Source organism: Pelecanus crispus, chromosome 1, assembly GCF_030463565.1.
Source record: "Pelecanus crispus isolate bPelCri1 chromosome 1, bPelCri1.pri, whole genome shotgun sequence".
Taxonomy (NCBI): Eukaryota; Metazoa; Chordata; class Aves; order Pelecaniformes; family Pelecanidae; genus Pelecanus; species Pelecanus crispus.
Window position 1 is genome coordinate 125,327,635 of NC_134643.1, and position 12,644 is coordinate 125,340,278.

Here is a 12,644-nt window from a genome sequence, read left to right on the forward strand (position 1 = left end):
TATGGAATTCTCAACTACTCTTGCTCATCAACTATTCTAGGGTATCTATCAACAGCATCTCAACATTTCCTATAAAGTAAGAAAGTCTTACCTCAAAGCTCTGATCTCACTCAGCTAGACAAAGGTGCCCATTAATGTTGGCTGCTGTTATGTGCAGCAGCTGTCAAAACTTTTAGTCTAAAATATTTAAAGGGAAAAAAATGCAGATCTGATTGCACTGAAAAAAAAATTATTAATCTCTCCTACTTTCATTTTGGTTTTAGCTCATTTAGTTTTTTCAATATTTTAGAGACAAACCAGAACATTTTAAAAAAATCAGAAAGAACATTTGAGGTTGAACAAAATGCGTGCCTTTTTTAAAAAAATCTTTTTCATTACCTGCAACATTTCAAACATTTTCAAGTTGCACTGTAATAATTCTATTTATACTTTCAGCATCCTGATCCAGCTTGGTTCTTACAATTCATCTTGCGAGTGCAAGGTACAGGTACCAGCTAGATGTCAAATTGTCATTTACAGGGCTTGCCTAGCATTACTAAAGACACTCTTGCCTGAAGTTGAGGTAGAGACAAATTCCTCCTTTATGGTCCCTTAGAGTACTCACTTGCCTCAGTTATCAGAGTCTCCAACACAGAGAAGAAATGAAAGCAGCAATCTCATCCTGAGCTTCCTGCCCTCCACGTTGTAATGGAGCACTGCCCTTTAGCGGGGTAGCTTTATCCGGGAAAAAGTGCCTAACGTTGTAATTAAAGATGCAAATGTCTTCAGGCATTGGGTGGGGACTGAATTAAAGCAGGGCAAACTTCCAGGACTTCTCTAAATTTTGCCTACTTGACTTTCCAAATGTTTTAATGGAGTTTTTGGCATAGAAATTGTAAAATTACATTAAGTGAGGTTCTTCTTTGGAGGCTTTGGCAACAAAGCACTTTGCAGGGTGGAGCCTAAGATATTTGCTGCCAGTACGAGAAGGCTGGAGTCTAGGAAGACTTAAATTGTTTGCTAGAGCCATGCAGTAAGATGAGGAGACCTTCACATAAGGAAGGGGGAAGAGATGTGCATCACGCGCTGGTGTCGACATGGACTGATGGAAGAATAAAGCTCTTTTTCTACCTCATCTCTGTCGTGCAGTGGAAACAGAGGTACATGAACAAGATTCAAGAAGCACATTACTGGATAGGAGGCAGGCAGTCACTGAAAGCCACCTTCGGGACACGAGCTCCAACCTCCCTTGCTTTAGAGTCACGGAAGGCTTGGGCTCCAACAGGAACATCCCGGCTCATGCTTCTGTGCACAGTATCAGCGTCTCTGCTGATGGCACACAGGAAGGAGAAACTACAGGAAGGAGAACTGGTACATCATGTCAAATCCAGAAGGAACGTAACCGGATGGAGAAGTGCTCAGGAAGCAGAGCAGGGCATGTTTTCATGCTGGATTTTCAAAACACTCCAAGAATTTTATTCCTAGAGAGTCACTGCACTGTATGTGATCACAACCACCATAGAGAAAATGAAAGCAGAATAGCTGCAATATTGCTGGTTTGGACATTCAAATAGGGAGGGTTTGTAACAAATTCAAATAAAACCCAGATTTCCTGGCTTGGACACTACCTTCTAACTACGTCTGTACAGGCCTCTTCTCATACACTTGTGACGTGAACTGCGCAGACACCAACATGTTACAAGGCAAAAGCTAAGAAGCCTCACTACAGAGCACTGTGATTCCAGGACTTAAGAATTAGGTCAGGCACGTCACCTTTGAGTCAGAGCCTTTGAGGAGAGAACACGTCTGCCTACCAAATACATTCTGCAGCATGATAAAGCAGATTAGAGTTGACAACAGGCTGTGTCCTTGGTTTGGAAGACAACATTCTTCAGCAGAAGAAAACTCAGTGTTATCTGGAGAAAAAAAAAAAACCGCATAGCAAATTGTTCAGATGACTTGAAAAGTGGAAAAAGAAAACTATTCCAGTCTAACAGTTTACTCTATCTGGTTTCATTATTTGCATTTAGCCTAATACCTTAAGGAAACGTGTCTTCTACAATTACATTTCAGACATGCAGGCAAGAATGCATGTCTTCCCCCAAAGCTTTTGGAGCCACTTGCCACATTTGACAAAAGAATTTTAAGTTTATACGCTCCTACAAGTATTACAAAAAACCAGCAGCTGTTAGAAACAAAGAAAATCATATTGCAGGCTCTTACTAGATACTAGACAGCATAGAAGAAAAAAAAAAAGAAACCAACAACTTAGCAATGTTCAAATATGAAAAAATTTTCAGCCAACGCTGACACCTTATAAGATACTCTGGCATCACTAGTTCTGATACTTCCAGAACTATTTGTTTTAAGGGGAGAATATGAGCTACTTCATACATCAAATTATGGAAAAAGATAGAAGGAAATTTAAAATAAAAATACCTTCTTTCACTGCCCTATAGTACTTACTGTGTACTGGAAAATGTTGACATTTCAAATTTATACAGCACAACCCAGCTGACATTGATGAGGTAGAGTCTTACTGACTATACGGCATGCATGTGCCCTGGCCTATATAGTTTCATGCCAGAGAGAATTACTACTGCACAAAGCTGGATCACAGAAATATACCTGGATACACAGGGTGAAACCACTAGCTCGATAGTGTCCAGCAGAAAAAGCATCACATCGTTTGTAAACATTTCCAGCTATGGTGAGCTATCACACCCTTTGAAGCACGAATAATTAGTGTTCGGAGCATTCTGCCAATACACTAGTTTTCAGTCTTTCTAATTTCATCTTCCAAGTTGCTAGAGTGTTTTGTTTGCCACTTTTATTCAAGGTGTTTAAGTGCATTCTCACACCTCAGCATAAACCCAGATAGTACAAACTGAATAGTTATCAATGGGTAACTTCTGAAACATTGCAAACTGCATGGATGATAAAACCAATACTAGAGTATATTTATAGTTCCTATAAGAGCCTGCATATTTATTATTAAAGATATTTCTTGTTATATACTTTATTTATTATGAATCAAACATATCCAGTACAGAAGTATGAAAATGATGCAGCCACCATACAACTCGTTCAGAGCAACAGAATTCTCAACTCAGACCATACACAGAAACAGGTTTTAATTAAAATACTGCAGACATGGAAAAAAAAACCCAGAAGGAACCATGTCCTGCACTTCATGCTTCAGAGTCCGTTCCAAAAGACAGTACCACTTAAAGCAACAGTTGCTTGCTTGTCTGTAATTATACTAACAGAAATTTAAATCAATGTCTTAACTGAAATGCAACTTGATATCCACATCAAGAATATTCTACTATTGCTGAAACTGCGATACCATGGGCAGTTCCAGAAGTTGTAGTGGGCCTGCTGAAGCCAGGGGTTACTGGCTTCAGTGGATGTTGACTAAGCTGACCACTTTCAAACCTGAAGGGATGACAGTTCGGCTAAGGGAATATACTGTTCAGAAACATCCACTGGACAGCCACTGTAAGTCAAAGTTAAACTTAGAGAACTTTGAAGCTGTTATCCTTTTGTTCCGAAAGGATAAGCTACATGCAACTTAAAGATCTCTGTGCAGTGACACCACCAGCGAATTACCTGGTAGCAACAGAAATACTATCTTTAACAACATTTTATTAAACAAAATGTTAAACAGAGGATATATACAAGTCAGAACTGCATGACGATCCTAATAAATATTTTCAAAACACTGCTGAAATTGTCACCAACTTTCAGAGAATTTTTTGAGACACTTCAGAACTTGAACTTTTATTTTCCTCTAAAAATCACGTACTCTGCATATAAGAGATCTTGTATTATTCCCACTGTTGCCAGCAATTTGGAGTTTTGAAGTGGACAGATTAAATCAGCTTGCTCTGGCATATCCAGCTGAAGCAGCTTGGGAGCCTACCACCCTGTTTCACCAGGAGAGGTTCCCACCACTGTGAGAGACCCGACAGCAGAGAATGCACCTGCGCCTCTACGGCTCCTGCTCAAGGTCTGAAGCTGAAACTGCCAACAAAGGCGAGCTCTCAGCAAGGCACTGCAAATGGGAGCTGCAGCATCTGAGCGTGGGCGCATCTCTCTTCCTGCCAGATCTGCAAGCAGCACCATCCTAAACACCTGTGACAATCTACTCGGTGAATCCAAGTCACAGCCCCTCCATGCAGTTCAAAACAGCTCCACGCTCCTGCCTCCTACTAATCTGTACAGCAAGCTTAAGATTATTTTCCACTGGTAAGTCTTTTAAAGGTATTTACCGTACTTGACTTACTGTATTTTGTATCAACACATATATAAAAAAATGTATGTGCACACATATATATGTATGTATCATTCATACATACACACAAAATTATACATTTATGTATGTATAAAGATGCAGAGTGTATTTTCTCCATCACAGACAAATCTTTAAAGAGAATTGTATTCGATAGGAAAACTTTTGTGTCTCAAAATAAAGTAAAAAATAGGTGTTCTCATTAGATATAGCCAGAATTCCTTAACTGCATTTCCTCTTTTACATATAAAAGGTATACATTTAGATAAGACAATCCCTTCAGGAGGAGAAAAAGTTGCTTTTCATACTCAAGATATCTTTCCTAAAATCGCTTCAGAAGAAAATCTCCCAAGCCATGCAGAAGAAATATATGTGTTTGTAGCTATGAATTTGAAAGTAACAAAAATGAGTGCAGAAGTAAAAATCTACTGGAATTTATTCCACTTTTAAGGAAACAACTACAGTTCCAAAATGTCCTCTATGAAGAAACTGGGGTTTACGAAGGTGCAGTCTGTGTCATAAATGTCCTCTTTAGATATAGATATTACTGTGAGTTTCATTGGTTGTCAGTAACTTCTTCAGAATCTTTGTGCTTTCAGATACATCCTAGGAAAAGGAGATGATCAGCATTAGCTACATTGCTGGTAACAAGACAAAACAAAAAAGCCTCGCTGTCCTCTATTCCAATTTTTATTAGTCTGAATATCAGTTTGATTAAAATGTTAACCGTAAGCAAAACTCAGGTCTTCTGAATGAAGGTATCCAGAGACCTGCTAAAGGCCCCAAATAAATTTGCACTTCAACCACAGAATGAGATTTGTTAATTTGCATTCCTCCTTACTTGTAAATGAGAGGAAAAGCCTGCGTATTTGCTGTTGTTTTCCTTCAGAGTTTAAACAGTTATGTACTAGTCTGTTAGACTTATTCAGCAGACCAGCATAAGCTGTAATGAAAACTAACTCGCAATTCCCCACATTTAAAGCTGAAATAAATGCTTCAGTACACACAAACCTCTTCCGTAACTTAAATGTAAGTTCAATTGGGAAAACTGAGGAGAGTGTTTTGAACCAACTAAACATCAATCGAAAATGTTTCAGAAAGAAGCAAAACAGTCACTTTAGTAGCTATAATGCCATGATTTCAGAGCTGCTTGATATGTGCAAAACTGTTAAGAATATTCTTTAGAAATTCAGTCTTTTAATTCCAGAAAGAAGCTACAGGCCAAAATATATTTCTTAAGTAGCTTTCACGTATTGCACAGGACAGGTGGATACAGAGCTAGAACAGAGCCATCTTGCATATGAATATAGAATGTTTAAAAATATATATATACACACACTTAGAGGTTTTAACACGAGACACCTCCAAAGAAAACTGCAGCTTAAACAATCACAAGAAATTACTCCCTGATACACTAATACTACTACAAGAGCCTGAAAAGTCAAAATGAAGTTTTGAGGGAAGCTGTAGATTCATTAGTTCTAAGCAACTTATAAACAGATGTAAATAGTTACAGCAGGTACTATACCAGAAATCACTGTCCTCTGCCAATAAAGTATGTACATTTCTGTACATTAACACACATCAGCCTTTTCAGGTGGAATCCTCATAGGGGCACATCAACAGCAGAATGCAAGAGATGAAAGACAGACCAAAATAGACCAAACCTCCCATTGATTTTTAAATATGAAATTTTACCTTGACTAAACTCTTTAGGATTTTAGAAGAAAGCAGAGGCTTGAATGCTTCAATTGTAACTGTGTCCAGTTTGATGACATCAGTGTAGCACTGATACAACACTGCAGGAATCTGCCATACTTGACAATAACTCAAAACTAAACACAAGTCAAAAGAAAATGCGTGTTACATTCAGCAGAGAAGGAATCTCAGTTCTGTGTATAAAATTGCATTTGTTCTGGCCAGAACTTCAAAAGCATGAAAGTTTATAAATTAACTACTCAGGATCCTGACTGCTAGACCAGCCATCCCTCATTCCTCAGGTACACAAGAAAATAAACCACCAGAAATTAGTAAAATGTAGTTGGCATTTCTTCCTGGCAAACACCTTAACCAGAAACTGTGTATTACTGGTAAACAAAAATAATATGAGCTTCTGTAAAAAAAAAAAGAAAAAAAACCCAAAACAAACCCACGAAAACCAACCAAACATAAAAACTCAAAACAAAGTGCAAACAAGATAAACTTTTTCTAGAAAAATCATCCACTTTCCTCGTGATGCTACCACTAATTTGGTACTCTATAATGAAAAGGCTTGGATTTTTATTACATTACATACTAAAACTGAATCTAACTTTTACATGAGGTCGATCAGTAGCACTACTTTACCTGTAATATGCAGAAAGGACTTTATGAGCCTCAGTTTGGATGCTCAGATGAAAATAACTCTTAATAAAACATATTTAGTTCATAAGTAAAATGCCAAAAAAACCCCAATATACAATACACTTTGTGAGGCTATACTGACGAATTTGCCAGTACTGCACATAAAGGGTAAAAGGATTTGTGGGTGGTTTTGAAATTTGTCCCTATTTTACAAGGCAACATGTAAGATGTCGAATTGTTAGGAATGAAATTTTCAAAAAGCTAACTTGTTAGCCAGTTCACACAGTTAAGTAAAAATTCTAATTGCAATGGGATGCTCTTCAAAGTGAATTTTGTGTTGCCACCAGCAGCCTTGTAAATAACTGGAATTGCAAAATACCAGCAGCAGGAAGATCTCGCACAATGTTAGGTTGTTCCAGCAGTGGGCAGCAGACCTGCTCTTTGAATTCCTTTGTCTTCAAGGCTTTCAGAAATGGAGACGGAAGTGTTAAAGTGGATTCCTGAGTTTTATAATCAGCTACAGGACATGTTGAAAGAATGGTTACTTCCAAGCCCTCCTTTCGCATACAGCCAAAAACCTGAAATAAAAATGTTAATACGTAAGCAAAATTTATCTTCTCAAAACAACAGAGCAAAACCACAAAGATTCATTTTAATTTCACTGCAGATGGCAAATGGCAGTTTAATTCAGGTTTGCAGGACAAACTAAAACTTGAGTCACAACCTTCAGGTAGAAATTTCACATGCATTGCTCTTGGGATGGAGATAAAAACACCCAAAAGAACAGCTAAAATATTTACTAAGTCTACTGATTTTCTTGAGAGGCTTTTGGTTTTCAGCACTTTCTATTCACCTGCAAATATATTAAGACTTACTATTTTTACTAATGGTGACTGTAGAAAGAAAAAGGACTCCAAACAGGAAGGCAGCTTGCTAAGCTGCAAGACATTTGAAATTGAAATTGTGCTCCCCAGCTGTTCTACAGTACTTAAAAAGAGTCTTCATTTTAAACATTCAGACTTTATTTAATTATATTCAAGTTGAATTGAGAAAGAGAACCTTAGTTTTTCCACAGTCTTCCTCTAATTCAAAGAAGAGAGTTTCAAAAACATTGTACAAAACATACTTTTGGATCCACTGCATGCTGTCTCAAAACACCAACATGCTGCACAGTGTTCCACTGTTTTTAAAGAACATATATCAAAATGAGCAGAAACATGATAAACCTGCACCTTCCCTTTACACTGCCCTCTTCAGATTTATCATCAGTAAGGAAATAGGGAATTTGGCAAACATTACAGAAACTTGCCTATTTCTGTATATGGTACCAATCACAGAAGGGAAGCTGACTGTTCCCTCACATCAGTGCGTTACCACAGCAATATAAAACTGACAGAACTTTTCAGAAGCACACGCATTTTCAATTTACTTTGTTGGAAACACGGGCTGGTACGCATTACTGTGAAACTTTAGTCTGTATGTTCTCATTTTGTCGGTGATCACTTACTGAGAAAGCACATACAGCAGTAAAAATCTCGCTCATGGAGACTGTGAAGACGCTCAGTGAATCAGCTTTTATGAAGCGTACAGAACAGGTTTGTAACTCACACTAAAAGCAAAAGATTACCAGCACAACGTTTCTGCTGTACATTTAAAAATACCAATAACCATGAAGTCTAAAAATACTCAATAACGTTGACTTGGTAAAACTGCACACTCCTACTGTTCATAATCACCCATATTTGAAATAACACATATGCGCAAACAGCTGGAAAAACACAAACGGGGAAGACAGCAAAACCACAATCATCCTTCTTTTGTAATCCCATTTTAAATGAAGTGCAAGAATGTGTGGAATCTAGCAAAACCAAGATGTTTTTAGGTCTTACGGTTTCTAAACCTCAAAGTGAACCATTAACCCCCACCAAAGCAAACTAAACTCTTCAACAAGCCAAGGAACCACAAAAGGCTAGTTTTCCACAAACTTGGGTCTGAAAACCCTGTATCATTCAGTGAAGTTACCCCCGTTTTCCATCCTCTTTGCCTTCCCATAAACCCTCTGGCTCCCTCACACTGAGATGCTCCTATGCTTCTCCCTCACAACAGTTATCCTTCTCCCGCGCTGGCTGGGCCAGCTGGCCGGCTAGACTGAGCAGGGATCACCCAGCTGAGGCTGAGGACTTGCTCTCAGCGGACACATCGCTTTTATTTCACTCTTCGTATCTCTAGCCACAGACTTACACAACTTCAGCGTAAGGTAATAGCTTTAGAATCTCTGCTTGTTCATCAGATCAGCAGAGATTTAAAGGAAGGTAGGTTAGCAGACAGGCAGCAAGACAAAATAAGCCATGCTTCCTTGAGGCTAAGCAGTGACCCAAATCCATAAAGAAAATCAACAACCAGAACATTCCCCCGCCCCCGGCTTTATCTTATTAAAATCAACATGATATTTGGAGGGACCTGAATGACCCAGCAGCGTTCGTGTACCTGAATGATGCTGGGGTAAGGCGCTTAGCATACTAAGGTCTGTGAACAAACGGGACAGAGACTGCTTTGGAGGCACCTTCCTTTAGAGTTCCTCCTTGTGAAAGGAACAGAACACACCCATTAGTAAAGATACCATTCATCATGAGTTTCACAACAGGTTTGTCTGGTGATCTTTTTGGCAGCTGTACAAATGCAGTTACGTTACTATTTTTTTAAGGAAGGATTCTCCCAGAGCTGAAATGCAGCCGAAATAAACCACAGAAAATCCAAGCCAAACAGGAAAAAGGTTTGGAAAATAGTTAAGGGCAACAAAATTGAAACTGTCCAAAAGAAATAACTGCACAAAGTTGCTAATTTACAGCCGATACAACAGGCAGCATCTAGAAGGGAATTTCACAGAATCTGCAGCTAGTAAACTCGTGCATTTGACGCATGTTTAAGAAAAGAAAGCCAGAGGGAAAACAGCTATTTACAACACCATCATGTCTAGAATATCAGAGAAAGAGGCACTTACACTAAGTTGAAGATCCCCACCCCTAAGATTTCATTGCTCAGTTTGTTGTCTTGCCAGTTTTACCTTTTCAAGCCACTGGAACTGTTGGTCCTCAGCCACGTAGCAACTACACTGGCACAACAAAACCTTAAAAAAAAAAAAAGTTGCATAAGCAAGTGCTTCAAAGAGCACAACAGCAGCTCATAATCACGTGTAAAGATGATGTGGCTGCAGCCAACAACTTGTTCATTTTTCTTGGGCTTCTTCAACTCTATTTCAACAGGATTTTTCACTCACAACTGATGTGAAGCAATCAGGCTGTCATACATCTTCTTTGCACTGAACTTCACATGCCAGAACTTCAAATAGTTTTAGTAAGCATAATGACCCTTCAGATTTTTGATAAGATTAATCCAGAGTACTGCAGTCTTAATGCTTTGTTTGCCCTGGGCAGGGTTGGGGGTGGGTGAAGATAGCTCTCTTTTTCAGAAAGCTAAAATATAAAGGAATTCACGCATAAGTCACTTACTGTTGGATCTGATATTAATCGGTAGAACAAACAAAAAGAATCTGTTGGGAGGACATTTGTTGTGTTGGATGTTCGACACCACTCATTCCACAACTTCACAACTCCAACTACTTCCCAACATACAGAATCCAGAATAAAAGAAGACAGGAAAGCTGCAAAAAACAATAAATACTGTTAATTGATAAAGAATAAAATCTCTGTTCTACAGGTAAATACCTGAACTGAATTAGATTATTTCTTTGCAATCTCAAGTTAAAAAAAAAGTAATAACTTATTTTTATCGACATACGTTTATTGACCAAATCCAACAAAGATCAAGAATATGAGTACCCTCACCGTACCAAGACAAGATAAAGAACAGTTCTACATATAGAGATCCCTAACATCAAAACCATGTATTCTTAGGAATTATATCACTATGGTCAACTTTGATTCCTTTAGTATAAACTAAGGATGTAAATATTAATTCTCTAATACTTCTTGACATACCAGCTATAACCAATTTCTCAAAAAAAGAAAAAAAAAAAAAACAACCAAAGCAAAAAAAAACAAAATCACTGAACCAGCAAGGCAGAACTATCACACTGGCTCTAGGAAGCAGGGAAGCTCTAGGAAGAGTATGCATGACTTAGCAGCAAAAAGAGATCCTATGTCAAATGTTCATAAATGAAACTCCTGTCAAAAGTTACTATTAAACAGAAGACAGATCTAAAATATCTGTAACTATTTTTCAAGGAAAAACCTGAACAAAGAAAAAACAAGTTAACAAAGTTAACTTAGATATCATCTAAATATCATCTATATGTGACCTAAATGTAAGGAAGTCTTAAAACTTCTTTATATCCACAGGGAAAGAGCTATTAAAAAACCTCAAGACCTTGGTAAGTGCGTGGGGGAAGGGGAGAGGGTGTTTTAAGACTCTAGGCCTAATGAGTAAATAGCCACCTCAAAAGAGGGCATTCTCAACAAGTAGGGAATTAGAATGTGAAAAAGGGACTGACTAATCAAGAAAATAAGTAAAAAAAAAAAAAACCAAACACTGTTCATTAGAAATTTAAAAAGTTACAGCTATTGAGCCATAATTTTATTATCTTTGACAGATCCCTATTTCAAAACACTAGACTGCACTGAGCAACCTGCTATTATGAGAAGGAAACTTTTGCCAAACAAACAATCCAGGAGAGTCTATAGAGCAAACGTTAGGTAAAGGAAAAGGGGGCTCGTCCCAACTAAAATCCAAAACCAAAACATACTTTGCTTCTGCCCCTCAACTGAAAATACATCATTTTACCGTGATCTGACAGGAGGAATAACCAGCTGTGACAAAAACTGTGTTTTACAGGTACAGACTAACTTTGGCTTTCTCTGGAGAGCTCAGCTGCCGCAGGGTTACAAGCCCGCTCCCCAGATGAAGAGCTGGACACCCTTACGGACCACTCTCACAGCAGAGACCAACGTTAAGGCAGACTGTGGCAAAGGGAGCGTCCTGGCACACTCGCGCTTCCTCCCAGCCTCCTGCCTTCTCAGATTTAGCCAAGAGCAAAGCAGCAGCAGCAGCATTTCAGAGCCCCAGACGGCCTGCGTTCGCGGTTCGCACCACCTACCTGCGGCGTTACGTCCTATCGCTACTATAAACCTCGAGCACGCAAAGGGCTGGTCGGCAGAGCTTTCCGTAGACGCGCCCGACTTCAAGGTCCAGAGGACGTCGATCTCCCTGGCAAAACAGGCGGAGGGAAGTGGAGCAGCGCTCCCCGGCACGGCACGGCCTGGCCCCAGGCCCCAGGCCCCAGGCCCCAGGCCCCAGGCCCCAGGCCCCAGGCCCCGTGGCGGGGGACGCGGGGGAGGCCGCACCGCAGCGGCGAGGAGCGCGGCGGGGGTGCCCCGCGGGGCCGTGCCCGCCCCCCAGCCCCCGCCCCGCTACCTTTTCTTCTCCAGCTCCCTGCGGATCTCCCGGTCCTCGGGCGTCTCCTCCGCCGACTCCTCGTCGTCCACGCCGGCGCGGGACGGCGCCACCACCACCTCCCCGAAGAAGGTCGCCATGGCCGCCGGCAGCGCGCCTGCGCGCCGGGACGCTCTGCTTCGCCGGCACCACCGAGCGCCGCGCCTCCCGCTGCCGCTCTGGCCCCGCACACCATAGAGCGGCTCCCGCAGAGCCGCCCGCCGGCTGCCGCCGCGGCCGGGCCCGCCTGCGCAGGCAGCCCCCCGGCCCCGCCGCACGGCTTCTGCCGGCCTCGCAGCAGGCCTCGTCCCTCCGGCGCAGCCTGCGCTGCCGCCGCGCCGGCCGGTGCCGCTTTACGGGGAAGTCTCGGGGGGGAGAGCGGGGCGAAGGCGGGGAGCGCCGGCGGGGAGGGCGCAGCCCCCGCCGGGCAGGCAGCGAAGCCTCCGTGCGCTTCTCTGCCGCCCCGGAAAGGGAGCAGCCCGCAGAGCAAGCGCTGATTTGATTCTCCTAGGCTTCTGTCCTGCACTTTGAAGCATTTTCCTCTGTTCATGCTGCCCGTTAGCCGAGTCACTATCCCCTT

At 41.1% G+C, this 12,644-nt stretch overlaps 1 protein-coding gene across 1 annotated transcript; it reads right to left on the minus strand.

Annotated features, from left to right (window-relative positions):
- Positions 1 to 3,028: 3,028 nt before the first annotated feature.
- PSMG1 (proteasome assembly chaperone 1) lies at positions 3,029 to 12,165 on the minus strand. The gene is made up of 7 exons (XM_075711413.1): positions 12,047 to 12,165; positions 11,730 to 11,839; positions 10,126 to 10,277; positions 9,681 to 9,743; positions 6,996 to 7,194; positions 5,972 to 6,108; positions 3,029 to 4,879 (listed from the first exon to the last, which is right to left on the minus strand). The coding sequence occupies exons 1-7, from the start codon at positions 12,163 to 12,165 to the stop codon at positions 4,805 to 4,807; spliced, it is 855 nt and encodes a 284-aa protein (XP_075567528.1). The 3' UTR covers positions 3,029 to 4,804.
- Between the last annotated feature and the right edge of the window lie 479 nt (positions 12,166 to 12,644).

Excerpts from the sequence above, each read along its gene's own strand:
- PSMG1 (XM_075711413.1), bottom strand. The coding sequence starts at position 12,165 with ATGGCGACCTTCTTCGGGGAGGTGGTGGTGGCGCCGTCCCGCGCCGGC. Across the intron at positions 11,840-12,046 it reads AGGGAGCTGGAGAAGAAAAG|GGAGATCGACGTCCTCTGGA; the intron begins GTAGCGGGGCGG and ends CTGTTTTGCCAG. Across the intron at positions 6,109-6,995 it reads GCGAGATCTTCCTGCTGCTG|TTTTGAGTTATTGTCAAGTA; the intron begins GTATTTTGCAAT and ends ACTTGTGTTTAG.